Source organism: Apodemus sylvaticus, chromosome 1 (assembly GCF_947179515.1).
Source record: "Apodemus sylvaticus chromosome 1, mApoSyl1.1, whole genome shotgun sequence".
Lineage (NCBI taxonomy): Eukaryota > Metazoa > Chordata > Mammalia > Rodentia > Muridae > Apodemus > Apodemus sylvaticus.
This window is the reverse complement of record NC_067472.1, coordinates 4,319,495-4,338,647: the sequence shown is the minus strand read 5'-3', so window position 1 is coordinate 4,338,647 and position 19,153 is coordinate 4,319,495. Positions and strand designations below refer to the sequence as shown.

The 19,153-nt window shown below is 50.4% G+C and overlaps 2 protein-coding genes across 3 annotated transcripts in view; one reads left to right on the top strand and one right to left on the bottom strand.

Annotated features, from left to right (window-relative positions):
• Vwa2 (von Willebrand factor A domain containing 2) overlaps positions 1-4,224 on the top strand; it is a 36,087-nt gene extending 31,863 nt beyond the window's left edge. Inside the window, exons 12-14 of the mRNA XM_052182811.1 lie at positions 940-1,491; positions 1,799-1,924; positions 2,684-4,224. Coding sequence (XP_052038771.1) covers positions 940-1,491; positions 1,799-1,924; positions 2,684-2,790 — 785 coding nt within the window. The 3' untranslated portion in view covers positions 2,791-4,224. The remainder of the gene's footprint in view (positions 1-939; positions 1,492-1,798; positions 1,925-2,683) is intronic.
• A 291-nt stretch (positions 4,225-4,515) lies between these two features.
• Afap1l2 (actin filament associated protein 1 like 2) overlaps positions 4,516-19,153 on the bottom strand; it is a 97,678-nt gene continuing 83,040 nt past the window's right edge. For both annotated transcript variants that reach the window (XM_052182789.1, XM_052182797.1), the window contains 12 exons: positions 16,846-16,935; positions 15,332-15,416; positions 14,707-14,811; positions 12,529-12,740; positions 10,138-10,283; positions 9,253-9,367; positions 8,437-8,688; positions 8,173-8,353; positions 7,777-7,932; positions 6,538-6,728; positions 6,295-6,423; positions 4,516-5,569 (listed from right to left, as the gene is read on the bottom strand). In XM_052182789.1, the coding sequence (XP_052038749.1) occupies positions 5,543-5,569; positions 6,295-6,423; positions 6,538-6,728; positions 7,777-7,932; positions 8,173-8,353; positions 8,437-8,688; positions 9,253-9,367; positions 10,138-10,283; positions 12,529-12,740; positions 14,707-14,811; positions 15,332-15,416; positions 16,846-16,935 (1,689 nt within the window). In that variant the 3' untranslated portion in view covers positions 4,516-5,542. The remainder of the gene's footprint in view (positions 5,570-6,294; positions 6,424-6,537; positions 6,729-7,776; positions 7,933-8,172; positions 8,354-8,436; positions 8,689-9,252; positions 9,368-10,137; positions 10,284-12,528; positions 12,741-14,706; positions 14,812-15,331; positions 15,417-16,845; positions 16,936-19,153) is intronic.

Sequence of the window (19,153 nt, the reverse complement as noted above, 5' to 3'; positions counted from 1 at the left end):
CCCTTTGACTCCATATTTAAGCCACCCCGGTGGCTCTCTGTGCATCTGAAAGAAACCCAAGCCCCTTCCTCCAGCTTCTGAGAGCCTCCTGCCTGGGCTGGTGCTGGCTCTGCAGCTCCCACACACTGGAGGACTGAGGAAGATGCCTCCCTGCCAAGAGGCACCCTGCCTGCCCCTCCGCTTCATCTCTCTCCTCCAGAGCTAGCAGATGGTCACCCACCTCCCCAGGGAATCCCCGAGCACCTTCCCAGTCACATCTTGTCTTGCTGTCCCTCTAGTCCCCTCCTTCCCTGCTTTCCCACTGTGTTGCTGACTATTCCACATTTGTGTTCATTTCCTGTCCACATGTCATAAATCACTTTGAAGATGGTGGGCATCAGCCTATTTGGCATAATAGCAGAGCCCTGTGCACAGTGGGCAGGCATAAGGAGACAGGCAAAACTACAGCTGCTCCTGCTGCCGCCAGGGCCTGCAGACTCTAGTATGCTAGACACTTCTTTCAGAGATCAATGGTGAGTGGCCTGAGCCAGCAGGTAGCTTGGCTTGGTCAACTCATGGCTTCAGTGCTAAGGACCAAGGTCACCGTTTATAAGCCATCAAGGGAATAAAAACAAACAAACAAACAAGATGGGGGAGGGAGGCAGAGGCTAGGCAGCCCCCACTGCTAGAATGTATACAGTTCCAAACTTAGACACTACATTCCCTTTGATGGAGATTACAACATAGCCACCTCTAGTGGCCATTCTCAGTAGAAGGCTAGGAATGTCATCAGATTGTATTCACATCTACATTCTAGGGGAAGGGCAAGCTGTGGTTGTGAGGAGAGTGAATGCTACAAGGGCAGTCAGCACATTGGCTGGCCTGGACTCTGCCCAGCCCAGAACAGCCCTGCTGTACCAGCCATATCTAGACAAGGGACCTATTCCGCTTCTCCTCCAGGCTGCCAGGCACACTCACTGGATCTGGTCTTCCTGTTGGACGCCTCCGCCTCCGTGGGACGTGAGAACTTTGCCCAAATGCAGAGCTTCATCAGGAAATGCACCCTCCGGTTTGATGTGAATCCTGATGTGACACAGGTCGGCCTGGTGGCATATGGCAGCCAGGTGCAGACCGCCTTCGGGCTGGACACCCACCCCACCCGGGCTGCCGTGTTGCGGGCCATGAGCCAGGTCCCTTACCTGGGGGGCGTGGGTTCTGCTGGCACAGCCTTGCTGCACATTGAGGGCAAGGTGATGACTGTCCAGAGGGGTGCCCGCCCCGGTGTCCCCAAGGCCGTGGTGATGCTCACAGGCGGGAGTGGGGCAGAAGATGCAGCTGTCCCTGCCCAGAAGCTCAGAGACAATGGCATCTCAGTCTTGGTGATGAGTGTGGGAGCTGTCCTCAGGGAGGCAGTGAGGAGGCTTGCTGGTCCACGGGACTCCCTGATCCATGTGGCAGATTACACGGACCTGCGGTACCATCAGGACACACTCATCGACTGGATATGTAGAGGTGAGTGGGGATAAGAACACGTCTGTCAGGGCTGTCTCGAGACAGGACCTTTGCCTGAGCCTTCACACATGTTACTATGAGCAAGACAGCTCCCCAGTCCCCACTTGTCATGTGTGAGCTTTTGTGCTAAACCCTACAACTCCACAAATGTCTCCAGTATTACCGGCCATGCGCTAAGCTGTTGTTGCAGGGCCACAGGGGACACTGAGGTGTTAACCCAGCCCCTCAAGCTGTAAGATTGAGCCAAGCTTGCTTAGAACAGGGGCCTTTGGATCTGGCCTGGGCATGGGCCCATTCTGCTTTGCAGAAGCCAAGCAGCCAGTCAACCTCTGCAAGCCCAGCCCATGCATGAATGAAGGCACCTGTATCCTGAAGAACAGCAGTTACCGATGCGAGTGCCGGGGCAGCTGGGAAGGCCCCCACTGTGAGAACCGTGAGTGGATCCCTGCTGTTAAAGCATAGATGGGGGTGGTCTCCTTCATCCTGCCAAGTTTTACAGACTCAGCAGGAAGCAGGTTGGGTCATTCAGTCATTTATTCATTATCCTATGAAACACTTGGAAGGGTCTCACTCAGGCAAGTTTTTTGTTTTTTGTTTGTTATTGGTTTGGTTTAGAGTCGGAGATACAGGCTGATGGATAAAAGAGATAATCTACCCTTAAGAAACTTCCATTTTAGGGAGGAGACAGTGGGCAGTGCAACAGTATAGAGCATTAGAATGTTACATTAGGAGTCACATGCATTGGAAACAACCATGACAGCAGGGACCACGGTTAGCAACATGGAGAGATGCAGAGCACGGGGGATATTGTTATAGGATGTGGGGCCAGGGACATGTAAGTGGGTAGACACATTTGTGGCAGCTAGTGGCTCTTCTTTCTTGTCTCTGGGGACCTGAGCAGAACAGCCTGCTGGAGGGGAATGGGATACCGGGGCTTTGGGAGGGAAGTAGCTTTAAAGGAGACACATTAACAGACTGGGCCTCCTTAGATCTGGCAGAAATCAAGACAATTAGAGTTAGAGCTTTTCAGCCCTTGGTACACACTGGCTTCCGATGGCCAAGAAGGAGGTGGGGGCAGGTGGATGGGAGCCTGTGACCTGACACCTTTCATTTGGGTATGGAATTGACACATGAAGAGTCTACTGGCGGAGCTGAAGACTCAGACACCCTCAGAATTCATTTTCTTTCCTAGGCATCTTGAGAGGAGATGCCCCCATGGCACGCAGCTCCCACCAAGAGCCTGCAGGAAGACAACAGCCACCCCCCTCCCAGGATGCTCCCAAGCACCCTGGAATCTGAAGGGCCCTGTCCTCAGCCAAGTAAATCTCCTGGGGGCCCTGGAGCATCTGCGTCCAGCTCTAAGAGCCATTTTCCCCACAAGCCTCTGCCACGGGGGACACTGCTTGAGACAGTAGCAGCTGTCACTATGGTGATGTTGGGAACGCTGACTATGTCAGTATTTACCTCCTGTGTCCATTTGTACCCTTGTTGAGGTAAGCTGTCTGTCACTTTGCCTGAGGATAAGAGGCAGGCCAGAGAGATCTGATGACCTTCTTGAGGGTCATCACAGATGCTAGACAGATGTTGGTAAGGTGATAACGCTTTGAAGACCTGTCAAACCCTGTCAGAGCGCACCACCTGGTGATTGGTGCAAAAGGTGGGTGTCTCCATTTTCCAAAAGACAGCTCCCGTGGATTTAGTTTGAAAAGGGATAATGTGTCATTTGTGACTTTTTCTGGTGACCAGATTGGGGGGGCTGAGGGGGGGAAGACCTGGGAAGGTCTCAGGCAGCCATTTGACCAAATAACCAGTTTGTGCATAGGGGAGGGGCATATTGTAAGAACAGTGAACGAACAGCCATGTGTGATTGGTCTGAGTGCGGCGCAAACAGCCTCCGGAGGGCCTTCCTTTCAGAGTTTACTCAAGGGAGCGCAGTGCATTTGCTGCCCTCCTCTGTGTGGTGGCAATGATGGGCAGACTTCTCAAACTCAGCAGGTGAGGGATGAGGAGGTGCCCAGGAGGTGTGCTTTCAAAGCTTACTGTGCTGTCCTGTCTTAATGTGCGGCTCACGCTGTCGGTAATGTTTCAGGACAGATTGGTCGTTCGTCCATCAGGACTGGCAATGAGTATTCTTTGGAATATCTTTGGCAAACTAGGTTCTTAACTGCAGTACTAACACATCAGTCCTCACACACACAGCCCCTTGTTTGTGCTGTTTGAAGCTGGGTTTTCAGAAAAAGCCATTTGTAGAGTTCTGGGAGCTGAGAAGCATTTTAATAACGTGTATCTGTGCATAGCCAGAGCTGTAAACTCTGCCCATGTTTTGTGTACCAGTCTGTGGCTGAGATGCTGCTCCGGGTTTGCAGAATGCTTGCCCCACCCCCACCCCCGGTTTTTTTCTTTACATTTACACTGGGGATGTGAACATTATGTATTGTTATATTTCAATCACTTAACCAATGTGTAGACATTGTCACAGCAGAGCAGTGCTGACTTCATCGCAGAACACCAGGATTTCCCAAACTCCTGCACAGCTGTAGCCACAGTGCCCTCCTGTGAGCGCCTGTCCGCGTCTGTACTTATGGTTCTCCTGCCAGTCTGCTGTACTCTACTCTGGCTTGTCAGTGCCATGTTCAAGGAGTCAGATTTTGGTCTTGATGTTTTTTAAACATAAAATAAAACATTTATGTTCTGGATGTCCGTAATCATTTGCCTAGGCAGGCTTCTAACAAATTGGTTTGGTTCCTTTTACCCAAGAACTACAGAGGAGCCTGTTTAACTTCCAAAGATCTAGTTTTCAACTGTCTGCATGAAATCAGCTTCTGTGAATGCTGCTTGTGTGTGGAACCTTGTTAATTATACAAATAACGCTCTCTTTCAGGTTACCAGATTAAGGAGTCTGACAGTCTCTTGCTTGGCTTCCCTCAGTTGCTCTGCCAGTTTTTATATTATATATATATCAGTGTGTAAATAATCAAGACCTTTGCCCCATACCATCCCATGAAATACAAGGGAAACTCAAAATACAATGAACATTTTATTTAAAAAAAATTGTCTAACTCACCACTTGATAAAAGGTTACCAAGTGTTTATGATACAGGAAATAAATGCCCTGGGATTAGAAAGACAATAATATATGCATAAAAACATTTAGCCTTCAGAAACCAGTGTCAGATAACTGGTTCCAATGCTCAGAAATGGGGCAGGTAACAGATGAAATGTATCAGCTTGTGTTAGTGCTGCCACAGAGAGACAGCACATAGAGACAGGACAGGCTGCTCTAATTCACGGCTATTTTCCTTGCAATGGGACCAGAAATTTAAAATATCTTTAAAATGGTAATGAAGAGGTAATTAACTAACTCTTTTCTTAAAAGTGGCCTGGCCACAGGACAGAGTCTGTAAACATGGGAATTTTCCCCTATATAATACAGCATTGTTTAAAGTTTGCCTGAACTGGGTTTTGGGGGGGGGGAGTCTTTAGTGACCCCTAGGAGGTCAGTGCCTTAGCTTGGTTCCCGATAGGTCCCTCCACTACTGATTCCAGAGTTCCAATGCTCTTTAAGATAATCAGAGACCACCTTGAGCCCACCCAATGTGGCGGGCAAGCGAGGGGGCACTGCATGATTTAAACCTCAACATTGCCAAATACAGGGTGAAAGGTGAGGGGTCAGAAATGTAGATTTTCTCATAACCAAAAGCAATGTGGCCATTTTTTTCACTACCTAAAAAAGTCTTGATAAAACAGTTGAGGGATGGATGAAATCTTTAAAAAGAAAAGGGAAGTACATCGTCTCACTGCCAGCCAGTAGATCTCATCTCCAAAGATGACGCCACCGATGCCGCTGCTGTGTTCCCTTTGGCTTGAAGAGGAGACGGGGCCATCTCTTAACCGAAGCTCCGTTCGCAGCGAGCACCTCATCCCTGGCTTTTTCTTGTAAACAGACTCACCTTTCCTCAGAGTTGTTGTTGTTGTTGTATTGAAGACTTGACCGGAGCAGGATTGTCACCAAGGTCCGCAAACACATGAGTCTTTAGGCAATTCTTGTTTCCTAACTGGCTCCTTTCTTCTCCCATTCCTACAGAACGGACATAAAACACCCCACCCCCAAAACAAAGTTATCCTCTGTATCACCCTTCATATATGTAGGACAAAAAGGTATAAAAACAAAAACAAAACTATGAGCTCCAAAGCAATTACAAATAGAGCTAGCCTCATCCCTGGGAGGATCACAGCCAAATGCTGTGATCGATTAGTGATGTCTGCAGGAGTGAGGCAGTAGTAGAGGCTTATGCAATTAAATGGATTTAATAGTTCACCATTGGTGAGGGTGGGGGTGCCTGACTTTTTCAGCATCCACACAGGACAGGAACAAACTGTCAGAGCTGACAGGTCACCATGCTGGCTTCTCACTGTACACGTGAGTTACACATAGAGGCTTCCATTTTCTTCTCCTTTCACCCTTTGGGGGGAGGGGGAGAAACTATGTCATGGAGTCAGGTGCTGTGTTTACTTTATTGAACCTTTTGTCACTGGTTTCTTTGGTTTTGATGGTAGAAACCTTTGGAGTTGAAAATGTTTCAGTCCAGCCTATCCCTGGAATCAACTCCTGAGCAGTAGGGAGGTTGAGGGTGGAGATGCCCTCAGGCTCATTGGGAAGAACACTAGGTAAACAGAAGCCCTCTCCTGGTTAATCAGTGGTAAGGACTGAGCCGTGGTGGTGTCTGCTGAGATCATACCTCTCATCAGAGCTAGTGCCAAAAGCCACAGAGATCCATCTGCAGCTGAAGAGAGGCCGCTTACCTTGGCTTTCTGCAGGACAGTGCCTTTGCCTGTGACCATGACGGAGAGAGGCCTGTTCTTGAGCACAGATGCAGAGTTGACTGGCGTAGAGTCTGCAGGGGGGTTGGGAGTGGCAGCTTTGGGCTGTGGCTGAGAAGAACAAGGACTGGGTCAAAGGTTCATGTATATATAAAACCCACCGCTCCCCACGGGTGCCAGGAGGCCCAGGTAGAGATCAAAGATGCCCCAGAGCCCCGCACTCACACGAGGACTCATGTCCAGGTGGGTGGTGTCCACAGTGGTGCCCAGGGTCACAGGCCCAGCCTCTGCCTTCTTCAGGTTGTCCTTCACCTCCATGATGCAGAGCTCCAGGTCCACACGCCTGCTCTCCTCCATCCGGCATTCCTTGTCTATTTTCTTCAGCGTCTGCTCCAGCTTGGCCAAGACCCCCTTATCTGTAGAGAGGATCAAACTTGCTGCAGAGGAGGGGCAACCATGCTGGGTAGAGGCAGGTTTCTTTGGGGTTCAACAAACAAATTATGATGTGGTAGTTTGAATGAAAATGTCGCCCATTGGCTCATACATTTGCTTGGTCTCCAGTAGGTGGAAGTGTTTGGGAAGGATTAGGAGGTGTGGCCCTGCTGGAGAGGGTGTGTCATTCTGGTTAGTGCTTTCTGTGCTTTGTGGTTCTGTCTCAACATGTGAGCTCTCAGCTCTCTCTCCAGTGCCTGCCTGCCAACTGTCGTAATCCCCACCATGACTGTCATGGACCCAACTCCTTCAGAACTATGAGCCCCACATTACATCTTTTCTAAGTTGCCTTACTCATAGAAATGGAAAAATCACCAGCAAAACTGCTAACTGAATATATATTAAAAACCCACTGGCCTGTGCATAATAAATGGGTTCATAGCTGGACAAATGGACTCTGTCCCGACAACTAAAATGTAGAGAGACTCTGTCCCCAAAGCCTTCCTTCAACTGACAAGCCATAAGCTTCCCAGGATCCTGCTGCATTTGTCCCCAAACTTGTTAGGCCGGTGCTCGTGGTGCAACTCTGTGATTTAAATGAGAACTAGGTCAAGTAATTCTAAGAGGCCTCAGGTTAAGTTGCTAGGAAACCTCCCCTGAGCCTCTGAGGCTGGGAAATTATGTGGAAGGCCTCAGACTCTTTTACAGGTGTCTCCGATTTTATGCACTTAAGACAATGGCCTGGAAATTAAGTAGTGCACTGCAGACCTGGTTAGCATAGGGATGATTTGACACATCAGTCAGCTGACCCAGAGCTCAAACCAGGGAACAGCTTCAACCTGGGAACAGCGTATCTGCTGGTGCTGTTGAGCAGAGATAGCCTCAGACAAGACCCGAAGAGGGTCCTTTCCAAGGGTGAGGGGACTCAGGCCAAGAGATCCAGAGGCAGATGACAAATCCAGCCTCATTCCCTCTCAAAGCCTATGTGTTGGACAAGCTTCCAGCCTGGGTCTCCGCCCCAGAGGCCCCTACCTGTGCATCGTAACAGGGTCTCTTTGAGCTCCCGCTTCTCTCTGCGGAGCTGAGCCAGGTGCCCCCGGATCTCCTCCTTACTCCTCTCCAGCCTCTCCTTCTCCTCCGTGTACCGCTTCACTTCCGCCTCCGTCCGGTTCTTCCCAAGTTTGATCTCTGCAGACAAGAGAGGGAACGGCTTGTATCACCAAGAATGGATGATGAGGGCCGGCTTAGAACGGCGGAGGCGGAGGAGCCCTGCTGGATGCCAGCCCCCAGGGATGGGGTGGAATGTGCCCCTCACTTTTGCTGGGGTCGTCCAGGGCACGTCCCATACCTCTGTGACCCCGCCCTCTCGTGTGGAAGAAGGCTGAGCCGCCACGTCTGAAGTGTTAAGCCTGAATCGGGTCCACATACCTGCACTGGTCACCCTCAGCTTGTCCTTCGCGGGTGGGCTGGCAGTGATGGAGGCGGAGGCCATGGTGTCCGGGCAGTTGGCTGGGAAGGAGATTCTCTGCTGCTCGGCCTGCAGCTTAACCGTGGTGATTCTTGGGGCCGGCTCGATGGGCTCCGAAGACTCCTGACCCTCTGGCTGCCTCTGTGCAGAGAGAAGTCACACACCATTCCATGACTGCAGGGTTTGGCGAGGTGGCCGGTGCCTGTTGATGGGATGGCTGGTACCTGCTGCGTCTCCAGGCCTCCTGGGGACTCTGTGTGGGGCTCCTCTGGGGTGGTGCCTGGCTTTGGGTCTACTGTGAGGGTCTCAGCTATGTCATCCTGATGTGGCACTACTGGGAGAGAGGCATGTGCAACCTGGACCTCGCTGGGACCGTGCAGGAAGGCCTTGACAGGCGTGAGATCCAGGTATACTCGGTCTAACTCACTGCTGCTGTTAGCATCGACAGCAGGGGCGGCTTCCTCAGCAGGCTCCACCTTCAGGAAAAAGTCAAGGGCATTTATCATTCCCTTGGCTGTCAGGGACCTCAGGTTGCCTGTCCCCCCCTCATGCTGCAGTTTCTGGGTGGATCCCTCCCTTCAGAGGAACCCTCTGTGGGGTCCTGGATGGGATGTCGGAGTTCTGAGGCAGAAGAATCAGAACACAGCGTTCTGTGTAAAGAAGGAAGTGTCAAGTCTTTCCGTACTGGGATTAGGATTAAGAGAGAGAGGCTAACAACCCTGCTACAACTACCTCATTCCAGAACCAGGACCCTGCCACAGCATGCCTGGTCTGCCTCAGCCACCAACAGAGACTTTGAAGGCTATTGTGCCAATGCTCCCATCTCATATTACCCGCCCATTTATTCTCCACGCCCAGTACTAATCAGAGTAAGGAGCCAGGTGTTGTTTCCTAGATAGGTCTCCAGTTAGGTGAGGCACATACAACCCCATGCATAAAAGATGACCCTGTAGGAACTGCTGGTCTTGGGGACAGTCTGTGATCTGTGATCTGTGATTGTGTGTACTCCCACCTCACCCCCCACAGTCCCAAGTGCTTACCACTGCCGCCGGGGGCTCTGACACCTCCACATCGTCATACAGTTCTTCCTGGCAGTCCCGGCTGGGCAGGCCGTCAATGTATGTGTTAGGCTCTGAGAATTTTCTCTGCATCAGCCTGGAAGACATGTGTGGGTACAAAATGCTTCCAGGTCCCCGTAGAATCCCAGCAGCCTCAAAGAATGCAGAATCAAAACCCTGGGCTACACAGACCTAAGATAAATCCTGTCTCCTCCCAGCCAGGGCCATCTCCTTTCCTTTGTTCGTAAACTCTTGGGTGTAGGTTTCCCTCCAGAGACAACAAGCTGCCTACACCAAGTCCATCCCTGACTCCCCAAATTGTCTTCTAAGGGCTCCCCCCTTCCATTGTAGTACCAGCCACAAGATCCCAGAACATTTCATCCCCACCGTGCGCCTGGGGCACCTCAGACAAGATGCAACCCCATTTTGTACATTAGGGAGCAGGCCCGTTTCAGGGACCAAGCTAGCTTCTGACTGGCAGCAACTCCTTATCCAAGACACTCCTGCTCAAGCCTGTCTCCTCACGTACAAAGTGAAAGCGCCTGCCTTGCCCTGCATATCCCAGAGTGCACTGGAGACCCAGTGAGGAGCCCAGGGGAAGGGCAAGGGGGAAGTCAGGAAATACACCTACTCTATGCTTAGGAGCTAGAGAGCATCTAATTGTAACAGACCCTGGGGCAGCTCTTCTCAGGGTCTCTGAGGACGGGCCATGCAGCTTCCTGGCCCCTGCTTTGCACCTCCCTACTGTGGGACCAAGCAGGACTCGACTGACCCTGTGCTCCAGTGGGCATGCTGCCCTACTACCCACCAGGTCTAGAAGCAAGACTGGATCAAAAGACATGCAAAGAAAGGCCTCTTCTTACTCACAAGAGAGAGGTTTTGGCCGCACTCACAATACAGGAAACCCTTTCTGCATCCACATAGTCGTAGGTGAGCTCTTCCGGGTCTGTCTTGGAGCCCGACTCTGAGAGCAGGAGGCCTAGCCAGTGGCCCATCTCCTCTGATGACTTGGCCTAGAAGGAGGACACGCAGAGTCACGAGTAAGGAAGGAGTGCTGTCCTGGCCAGCCCCTCCCCCTAGGTTCCTGCCATCCAGCATGAGACCTGTGCAGGGCACCTTTGGTCTTACCAGCACATTGTGTCCCCAAGCGAACCTAAAGAGCATTTTCTGGCAGTGACACCATGCCACTCGGGAACCTCCTTATTGTCACCATGGTGACACCTCAGTGACACTCCAGACATCGGTGGGGAGCATTACACGCTCGACATAAGTTTCTAGAAGCTGATAGCTACATTCTCAAGGTAAAAACCATGATTATCAGGAGCTATCAATTAGGAAGTGCTAGATTGTTGGTTACTGAATAACTGTACACATTGTAGGTAGACTCTTCCATGGACAGTTATTATCCCTTTTATTGTCTTAACCCATGCATGTGAGAGTGCTGAGACACTTCCTAAGAAATATCCACATTCAGATTTATTTTTATGACATCATTAAAGTCAAGGAATCTGAAAGACCTAATATAAGAGCAAGAAGTCCTAATTTATTAACTGGGTTCCAGCAAATCTGGTGTTTCCTTTTAGGGAGACGGTACATCCCAATCAACTACAGACACTGGACATTTCTATTCAAATGTCAAACCTATAAATTATGCCTTGCCTTCACTACAAGAAAACAGAATTGTATAAAAGCCACAGGCTTATTGATGAGCAAAACTAGCTTCCTCTGGCCCCAGACCACTCAGTTCTACCATCCTTCTGGAGATGCAGCTACAAACCAAACTCGACTTTTGGTTGGTGCAAGGTTCATCTTCAGTTTCTTATTGACTGGGTTTGGAAGTACCTAGGAGACGCACCCCTGGGCATGTCTGGGTTTGGAAGTACCTAGGAGACACACCCCTGGGCATGTCTGGGTTTGGTTTTTGTTTTATTTGGGGGTTTTGTTTTTTCAAGACAGAGTTTCTCTGTGTAGCCCTGGCTGTCCTGGAACTCACTCTGTAGACCAGGCTGTCCTCAAACTCGTAAAGGTGTGCACCATCACTGCCCAGCCTCTGGGCATGTTCGTGAGGATGTTTCCATATAGATTTAAATGAAGATAGATAGGTAAAGCACCCTGAACCACCCACCCCACAGACCCAGATCCTGTGGTGAATGAGAAAGGGCTCTCAAGCTGAGGCCGGCATCCACCTGTTTCCTGACTGTGGATAAAAGGTGACCTGCTGTCTAGAAACAGTGTTGCCACACCTTCCCCTCTGGATGGACTGTATCTTGTAAAAAAAACCTCGGGCCAAGTCAGTTTCTCCTCCAAGTTACTTTCTGTCAGGCATTTATTCACAGACACAAGAAAAAAAGACAGATTTCTTTTCTCCTTTGATTTCCAACTGGATTTCTCAATACTGCTTTTTAGAGATACCATCTAGGCCACCACCCTTACACTGGGCAAGTGCAGCAGCTTCCTGGTTGATGCCCCAGTCCTTCCCTGAAACTGTAACTAAACAACTAATTGTGTCACCAAATGTCACCACACTGTCAAACTAGAAAACAAATTCTGTGAGGATAGGCACTAGTTTTTTCTCTCATCCAAGGAGTAGATGTTAACTATTGGGCAAAGGAATGGGCGAACCTATCTCTGTGAGGCCAATGGATGTTTCGGCCACCAGGGGGCAGCATTGAAGCAGACTTGGAAGACCTGTGGATAAAAACCTAAGTGGACAGGAGTTCATGGGCAAGTGCTTACTTGTGTGTAGGACCTCCGTCCCGCCTGTGGGGCTCCTCGCAAATTTGTATTATGTCATCGCTTGTTTTTGTAACTTTAACAGTGCATGAAACCAAAGGCAGGGAGAGGCCAAAATGTAATTGTATCACAGAGCAAGTCCTGATAAATTCCAACAGCCCTCATTTCTGTGACCTGGGCCTCTGGGTTCTTGTTGCTGGTAGCTTGCTAAGTAAACAGCATTCCTTTTGAGTTTCAGATTCTGCTCTGGCACCACCATGGGAGCTAAAAGTACTCCCAGAGTGCCCTGTACAGGAAGAAGTGTGGTTCCACCCCTGTGACAAAGCCACCCATCATGAGGTCTGAACAAGAATGGATATTTAAAAAAAAAAAAAAAAAACCATAAGCAACTGTAGATAGTAGAGGTAAATGTAACGCAAAGCCACTGGTCCTCTCTCAGTGGGATCGTGGTCCTCGGTACTTCAGTTGACAGCTGAGGCTGCCCGCACTTGGCTGTCCTTCCTGCCTGCCCCACAGTGGACGCACCTCAAGCTTAGCCAGCTCCTCGCCATTGTGGAGGATCCGGAAGGAATACAGGTGGTCGGGGCTGGGATCCGGAAGCACTTCACAGCCCACCAGGCTGAGGGGCTGCTGGGCCACCTTGCTCCGGTTCCGGTCCTGGTAGAAGTGCAGGTGGCTGTCTCTCACGAAGCACCAGCGTGACTTCCACTGACTGTTCACCAGCACGTTCAGGTAGCCTGCAGAAGGAGGCCACAGGAGAGATTCATCTACAGAGAACAAGAAGTCCTCTAGCAAGGACACTCTTCAACAGGCATGTGGCTGAAGGGGGGCCCGGAAGACCACAGGGTCTAGGGGTGGCACCCGCTGCAGAACCTGTCATATGTCATGGCAGAGATGGCACCTGTCACCTGTCAATCTCAGAGCACAGTATTTTCTTTCTGGGGCTGGGCAGTACGGCTACCCCAGTTCTTGGCAAAAGTATAGCCAGAGGAAAGCGGGCTTTGTCCTCCATTAGCCGGGACTGGTGAGTGTATGCACAGGATACAGGTCCTCCACCAGACCTCACCCCCAGGCCTCTACTTCTGGTCTCAAGTCAAATCTCCTGGCTTTAGAATCAAACCTGCTGCCTCAGTTTTCTCTCCTTCCCTGATACTTTGCCCAGACGTAACCCACAGTGTCCAACACTCCTCTTTCCCCCTGAGCAGGTGTGTCCATGCCTTCTCTAGCCCTGACTCAGTCTACCTTCTGTTAGAACCTCCAGGGCTTGCTGCAGCAAAGCTCTGCTTCAGGGCTGACCTCCGCTGGTCACGTGTGCCTCTCCAGGACCTATGTCTGGAGCGTTTAGCCTTTTGACTGGGGACCCATTTGCCCTGTAGCACCCAGAAGCTACAACTCCAGAGTATATCAGGGATATCCAGGTTTATTGAACTAACTGCTGCGGTACAACAATGCAGCCTTGTCTCCAGGCAACAAAGATGAGCAAAACCTGGCCTCTAGGCTTTCTGCACACCAATGCGCGATGGGTTGCCTCCCTCCCAGCCTAACCTCACTTACACAGGCTGTGAAACAGGTGTCCATTCTAAGTGATTGACAGCATTTCTGAACCCTAGCCAGATAAAGCAGAGTAGTCAGTCCTACACAGGGCTGGTCTCATGGTAGATGGTGGGACTCGTATACATCTCTGCACCACATTGAAAAGACATCAAAGTTGAGGGGCAAGAGACCAGAAGCTAAACTCCAAACAGATCCTCCTGTGCCTATCACAACCCCAGAGACAAGAGACCTTTAGATCAGGCAACATGAGAGCGAAGTCCCTGACTGTTCTCACCGCCACAGCCTCTGGGGAGGAGACTATGCATGAAGATAAAACAGTTCCATGAACAATCCAGTCACCTCCCAGTGTGCCCTGGGACCAGTCTCCCAGGCTGTACACTGTGCCCTGTCTTCCACCACCCGCCCACTCCTGCCTCAAGCAACAGGAGAACCAGGGGCTCGGGAGAGAGCCCAGGAGTGGGGTGGAGACAAGGGCTCAGAGGCAAGCTGGCTGGCCTCTAGGCCCAGGGAGGACTGCAGCCAGGGTCCAGCCTTGGAATTAAGATGTTCCATACCAGGATATTTTCTAGGCCTGGCCTCTCTCCCTCCTGACCTCAGTTCCTTCAAGATGAGTGAGAGGAGGGATGATGACCTGTGAGAATCTGCCCACGCCCACACCAGCCCTGGGAACCTGCTCCCCAGGCTTCCCACCACCCCCTACCAACTCTCACCTGTCCCTGGCTTGGAGGTTTTCCTCCAGCTCTAACATGTGTACCTACTCAGTTCCCATCTACCCTCCAAGGTCAGGGCCGTGAAGCCACCTCTGATCATGGGGTAAGGAAGGTTCTCCATGCCCGAATCCCAATAACCATGAAGATGGTATCCTGTGGATTCAGGTGCAGGCCCGTGCCTTCCACCCGCCTGTACCAACACTCTGCCAAACAAACTGTGCTTAAGAGAACGCTGTTACCAGCAACCACTTATCCCTCGCTTCCCCAAAGGACCCAACACTGTACCAAGACAGGACCTGGTAAGGGCAACCCACAGCAGGGACAAAGCCAATCCCAGCTCTGTGAGCTCTCCAGCCTCGGAATCCTCTGCCTTTGCTAGCGCTCCACACTCCAACACACAGATGAAGCCCGGGGTCCCCACGGTCCCTCTGGGTCTTACTGGATGTCTCGAGGGGTCTCTCCGGGGGCTCCAGCGAGGTAGATTTCTTCCTGCCCAGGTTCATAAGGTTGCTCAGCTTGAGGCCAGCGGAGCATTTCTTCTTGACTGTCAAGATGAGAGAAAGCTGTCAGTGTGGGACACAGTCTACCCACGTGCAGACTCACCCCCCACCTACACTCATGTGCACACACGTGTACAGGTGCACATACATGTACAGGTGCACATACATGTATAGGTGCACATACATGTACAGGTACACATGTACATATACATACATCTTTCCCGACATGAGGATTGGCAAGCTAAGTCAACTATTTCCAGAGTCATACACTCACATGGATACACAGGCATCCCAGTGTAGATGAACACTGGGAATCTTCATAAACCACGTGGCCTCATAGAAACTTGAAACAGGACTGGGAAAGAGGAGCTCAAAAGATGTTCTCTTCCCCAGCCTGTGGCAAAACTTGGGTTTGGCCCTCTCTCTTTTTGTTCTATTGGAAGTTATGTTAGAATCAGCTACCCGCCCCCCCAATTAGGATTGATTCAGACAGCCATGTCTCACACCCTAGAATAAACAGTATCACTCTCTCAATCATGAGGCAGAGGGCCACAGCCTGGTTACCGTCTTTGGTCTCTGGGATCTCAGGGTGGCCATCGACGGTGATCCCATACTCCGATGCTGGCAGATACTTCTCAGCTATGTCTGGCTGTGGACAATAAAGGAATGGACAGGAATCACCTGCTGGGAATGGTTACTTGGAGAACTAAAATTTCAAGGCAAACCAATGGCTCTTGTGAGCATGCCAGAGACACCCAACGTCTATCGGCTAGAATCAAGGTCACTGGGCAAGCTTTCTTTGAGGGCTCTCTGGAGCACCCACCATCACTCTCCTTCCTGAGATTCGCATGCCCCCACCCTCAGAGTACCTCCACTACCATCCTGCTTCAAGTGCTCCAAGTGGCTGCACTGATAAGACAGTGGGCCCACGGTGGTACAAAGCTACACCTGCAGGAGGGACCCTCATCCTCACCCCGTGGGACGGGAGCTCAATCTCGTCAGCAAGTGAACAATGAGCAAGGCCCTGAAGATACTTCCCCCTCCTCAGTGCCGCGGCTGGGCCGAGGGTTGCCGCGTGGCCTTCAGCCTTCTAGAGAATAGAGGATCTCCTCTCCTCCCCCTCTTCCTTGCTTAAGCACTCTATGAGTCCTCTTGCTTTCTGCCTTGCCAGTGCTGGGGACACAAGATGAGACACCACGCCCATTATTGCTGTGTACGTGCCCAGGCTCCAGGCTTCCTGGGAGAATTAGGAAGAGTGACCCACAGGTGACTATGCCAAGTCCAGCTTCCTAGATCCTTAACAATCAAAGCTGCCCATAGCTCTGAGCTAGGACCATCCCTGGAGCTATATGTGGGGATTGACATCAGGACTGCTCCCCCTGGAGGCTAGGGACTCTGGGGGAAGAGGCCTTGCAAAATAAATCTCTAGTGTAATATATAGAGTAATTCATTCACCATAAGAACATAGAGTATAGCCAAGATGCAAGATCAGCCTAGGCTCCATCAACAGATGGCTGAAGAAAATGTGGAGTATGAACACAATGGGGTTTCATTTGGGTTTGAAGAGAATGAAATCATGTCATTTGCAGCAAGATTGGAGATCATCACATGAAGAAAATAAGTCAGACTCATGAAGACAAGCACTGCATGGAGCCCTCAGTTTTACACAGATATATAATTTATATGTGACATAAAGCAGGAGAACAGGAGAGTGGAGGGGACCAGCAGGATGTGAGAATCGATACAATGTGTGCAAAAGCAATACAATGTGTGCAAAGTCTTTTGAAACCTATAGTTATGCCTATGAACTTAGTCCTCTAAAGATTTATATAGATGGAAAAGAACACAGGGCAAAGTGAGTTTTGTTTCAATAACATTTTCCTCCTAAGCAAGACAACAGTTAGGTCTGTGACCCTTCCATCCATTTTCCTGCCCAGGTCACTTCCTGCCGACCCAAGCATTGTGTGCTTCTTATTAATCGGGCTAAAGGATGAGAACGAGGCTTTCAGTTTTACACTTTCAACTTTTACCAAGAGGATACAGAATTGGACCCTCCCTCTGAGCAGTGGGAGCCTTACTTTCTGACAGTTCAGGCGATGGACATCTGGTGTGTACTGGTTTCCTTCCGAGGCTCCTTCAGAGGGCAGGCCACTCACCTCCTGGATGACCTGGGCCAGAAAAGCACTGTGAGTTGAGGCCAGCTCCTTGTGCGTGGCCTCACAGCAGGGGAGACAGGACCTCAGAACAGCAATGCCTGTACCCTAGTCACAGCCTGCAAGTGTTCCGAGGACACAGTTACCCATGTCCATGCTTCCCTGCAGGAACCCCCTGATCTGGGGCTATGCAGGGGCCTCTACATCAAGGCCCACAGATGACAGAGCAGCCATCCCTGGGCTCTGTAAGCCACCTTCCCACCACCATGAGAGCAGGGATGCTGTCCTGTGATGAGCACATACTTGGTGGATGCTTGTCTGACTTTCCAGGGCTGTGGGCAGACTATGGCGTCTCCACACCATTTGGAAACAGGCTTGGATACTGCCTTGATCTGATGCAACCTCTGCACACTTGCTGCCCAACGGCCACCAGCCACAGGCCATGTCACCTTTCCTAGAAAAGACCTGTTTCACTGGAACTTGGTGCCGAGCCTGAGGACACTCAGGTCAGGGGTGGCCCTGACCTCACTAAGCAGCTATGCAACAATCTTCTCAGTCCAGGGACACCTGGAGGATTCCCAGAGGAATAAAAGAGCGAGAAAAGACAGACAGAGGTGTGTGTGTGTGTGCGTATGTGTGTGTGTGTGTGTGTGTGTGTGTGTATTCATGTGTGAGTGTACTTCAAGGACCCTCCATTTTTTAGCCTCTACCTTCCAACAGTTTGTGGAAGTAACTTGAAATCAGAGGAGACAAAGAACAGCAGGAAGAGTGGCTTTGAGGAAGAGGAAGCAAGGTATTTCTCACTTCCCAGCCTGCCCACAGCTAGGGATTTAGATCTGTGAAGAGTATGCAACATTTCACGGGAGGGAGGAGGCGGGCCCTGGAATCAGAAGCCCAGCTATGTGACCTCAGTCTGTCCTCAGTCACTGTGGCTATGGCTGTGAGGACTCAGTGTGGAGGACCCAGTTCCGGACAGGTGCCTTCACTCCTGCCCTTATTAGCTTTGACCCCTGGAGGCCCTGCTTGGGGCGGGAGCTGACCGATCCTGCCCTGCTACAGGGGTGGGCAGCTTCCCTGGGCCAGGGTTACCTCTGCATTCATCTGACCAGGGAGAAAAAAGGTTTCTCTGTGCAGCTTAGACACAGATCTGGTGTCTGCTGAATAGCGCTCTTGTCTTTGAAACCTCCAACAAGAGTTGTGGTGCCAGGGAGAGGATGGGGGTCCGGGGAAGGGTAAGTAGGTCTGAGCACACAGAAGAACAGTCCTGGGAACTAGAAATAGGAGCAGCGAGCATGCGTATATGTCCACAAGCACATGCTCATATACATGTGTGCATGTGTGCAGTCTTGTGAGCACCTGTATGAACCTGGTAGCATGAGGACATATGTGGCTGTGGAAACCAGAAGGGGGAGCTGAGCAAGAGAAAGGAGCTCAATGAGCAACTCAGCCCTGGGTCCAGTAAGGCTGCAGACTCAAACAAGCCCCTTGCTTTCTGTGGGCCTCAGAGCTGCCTAACTGTCCTGCAGTTGGCATGCACTGGGCTTGGGGCAGAGCACTTTGTATGCATTAAAACACCAATATAAGATCACTTCATATATATGTGCATGAGTGTGTATATGTGCATGCATATATACACATATCATATATATGTGCATACATCATATATACATGCATATACACATGCATGAATACATACTTCATATACACACATGTATATGCTCATATATATACACATACACATATACATCCATTATATATACATATGCATGCATGCATACATATATCATATATACATACATACATGTATATACACACATAATACATATGCATGCATATATACAGACATGTATGAATACACACATACATGCCAGGCTTGACTTTTCAGTATCAAATAATAGCTCAGGAAGCATCCAAATTGCACATCTGCCTGGACAATGGCCCCCTACATGATAATCTATAAACCACTGAAAATTCTTCAGAAGTGACTGGCTTGGCCAAACGTTTCAAAACATGTAGTGGTTTCACAGAAACAGCCTGTCAGCTTCAAATCTTGGGTACTCAGCACATGGGATGGCCAGTATCCCCTATTTTCAGTCATGTTTTAATGGGCTCCTTCAGGGTCTTTTCTGACAGGTTCACAGTGATAGCTAGCTAGCTAGCTAGATAGGAGGGGTGAGGTGGCAGACACAATGTCACAAAGAGCTATTGTAGGCACAATGGTTGACCAGCTGGC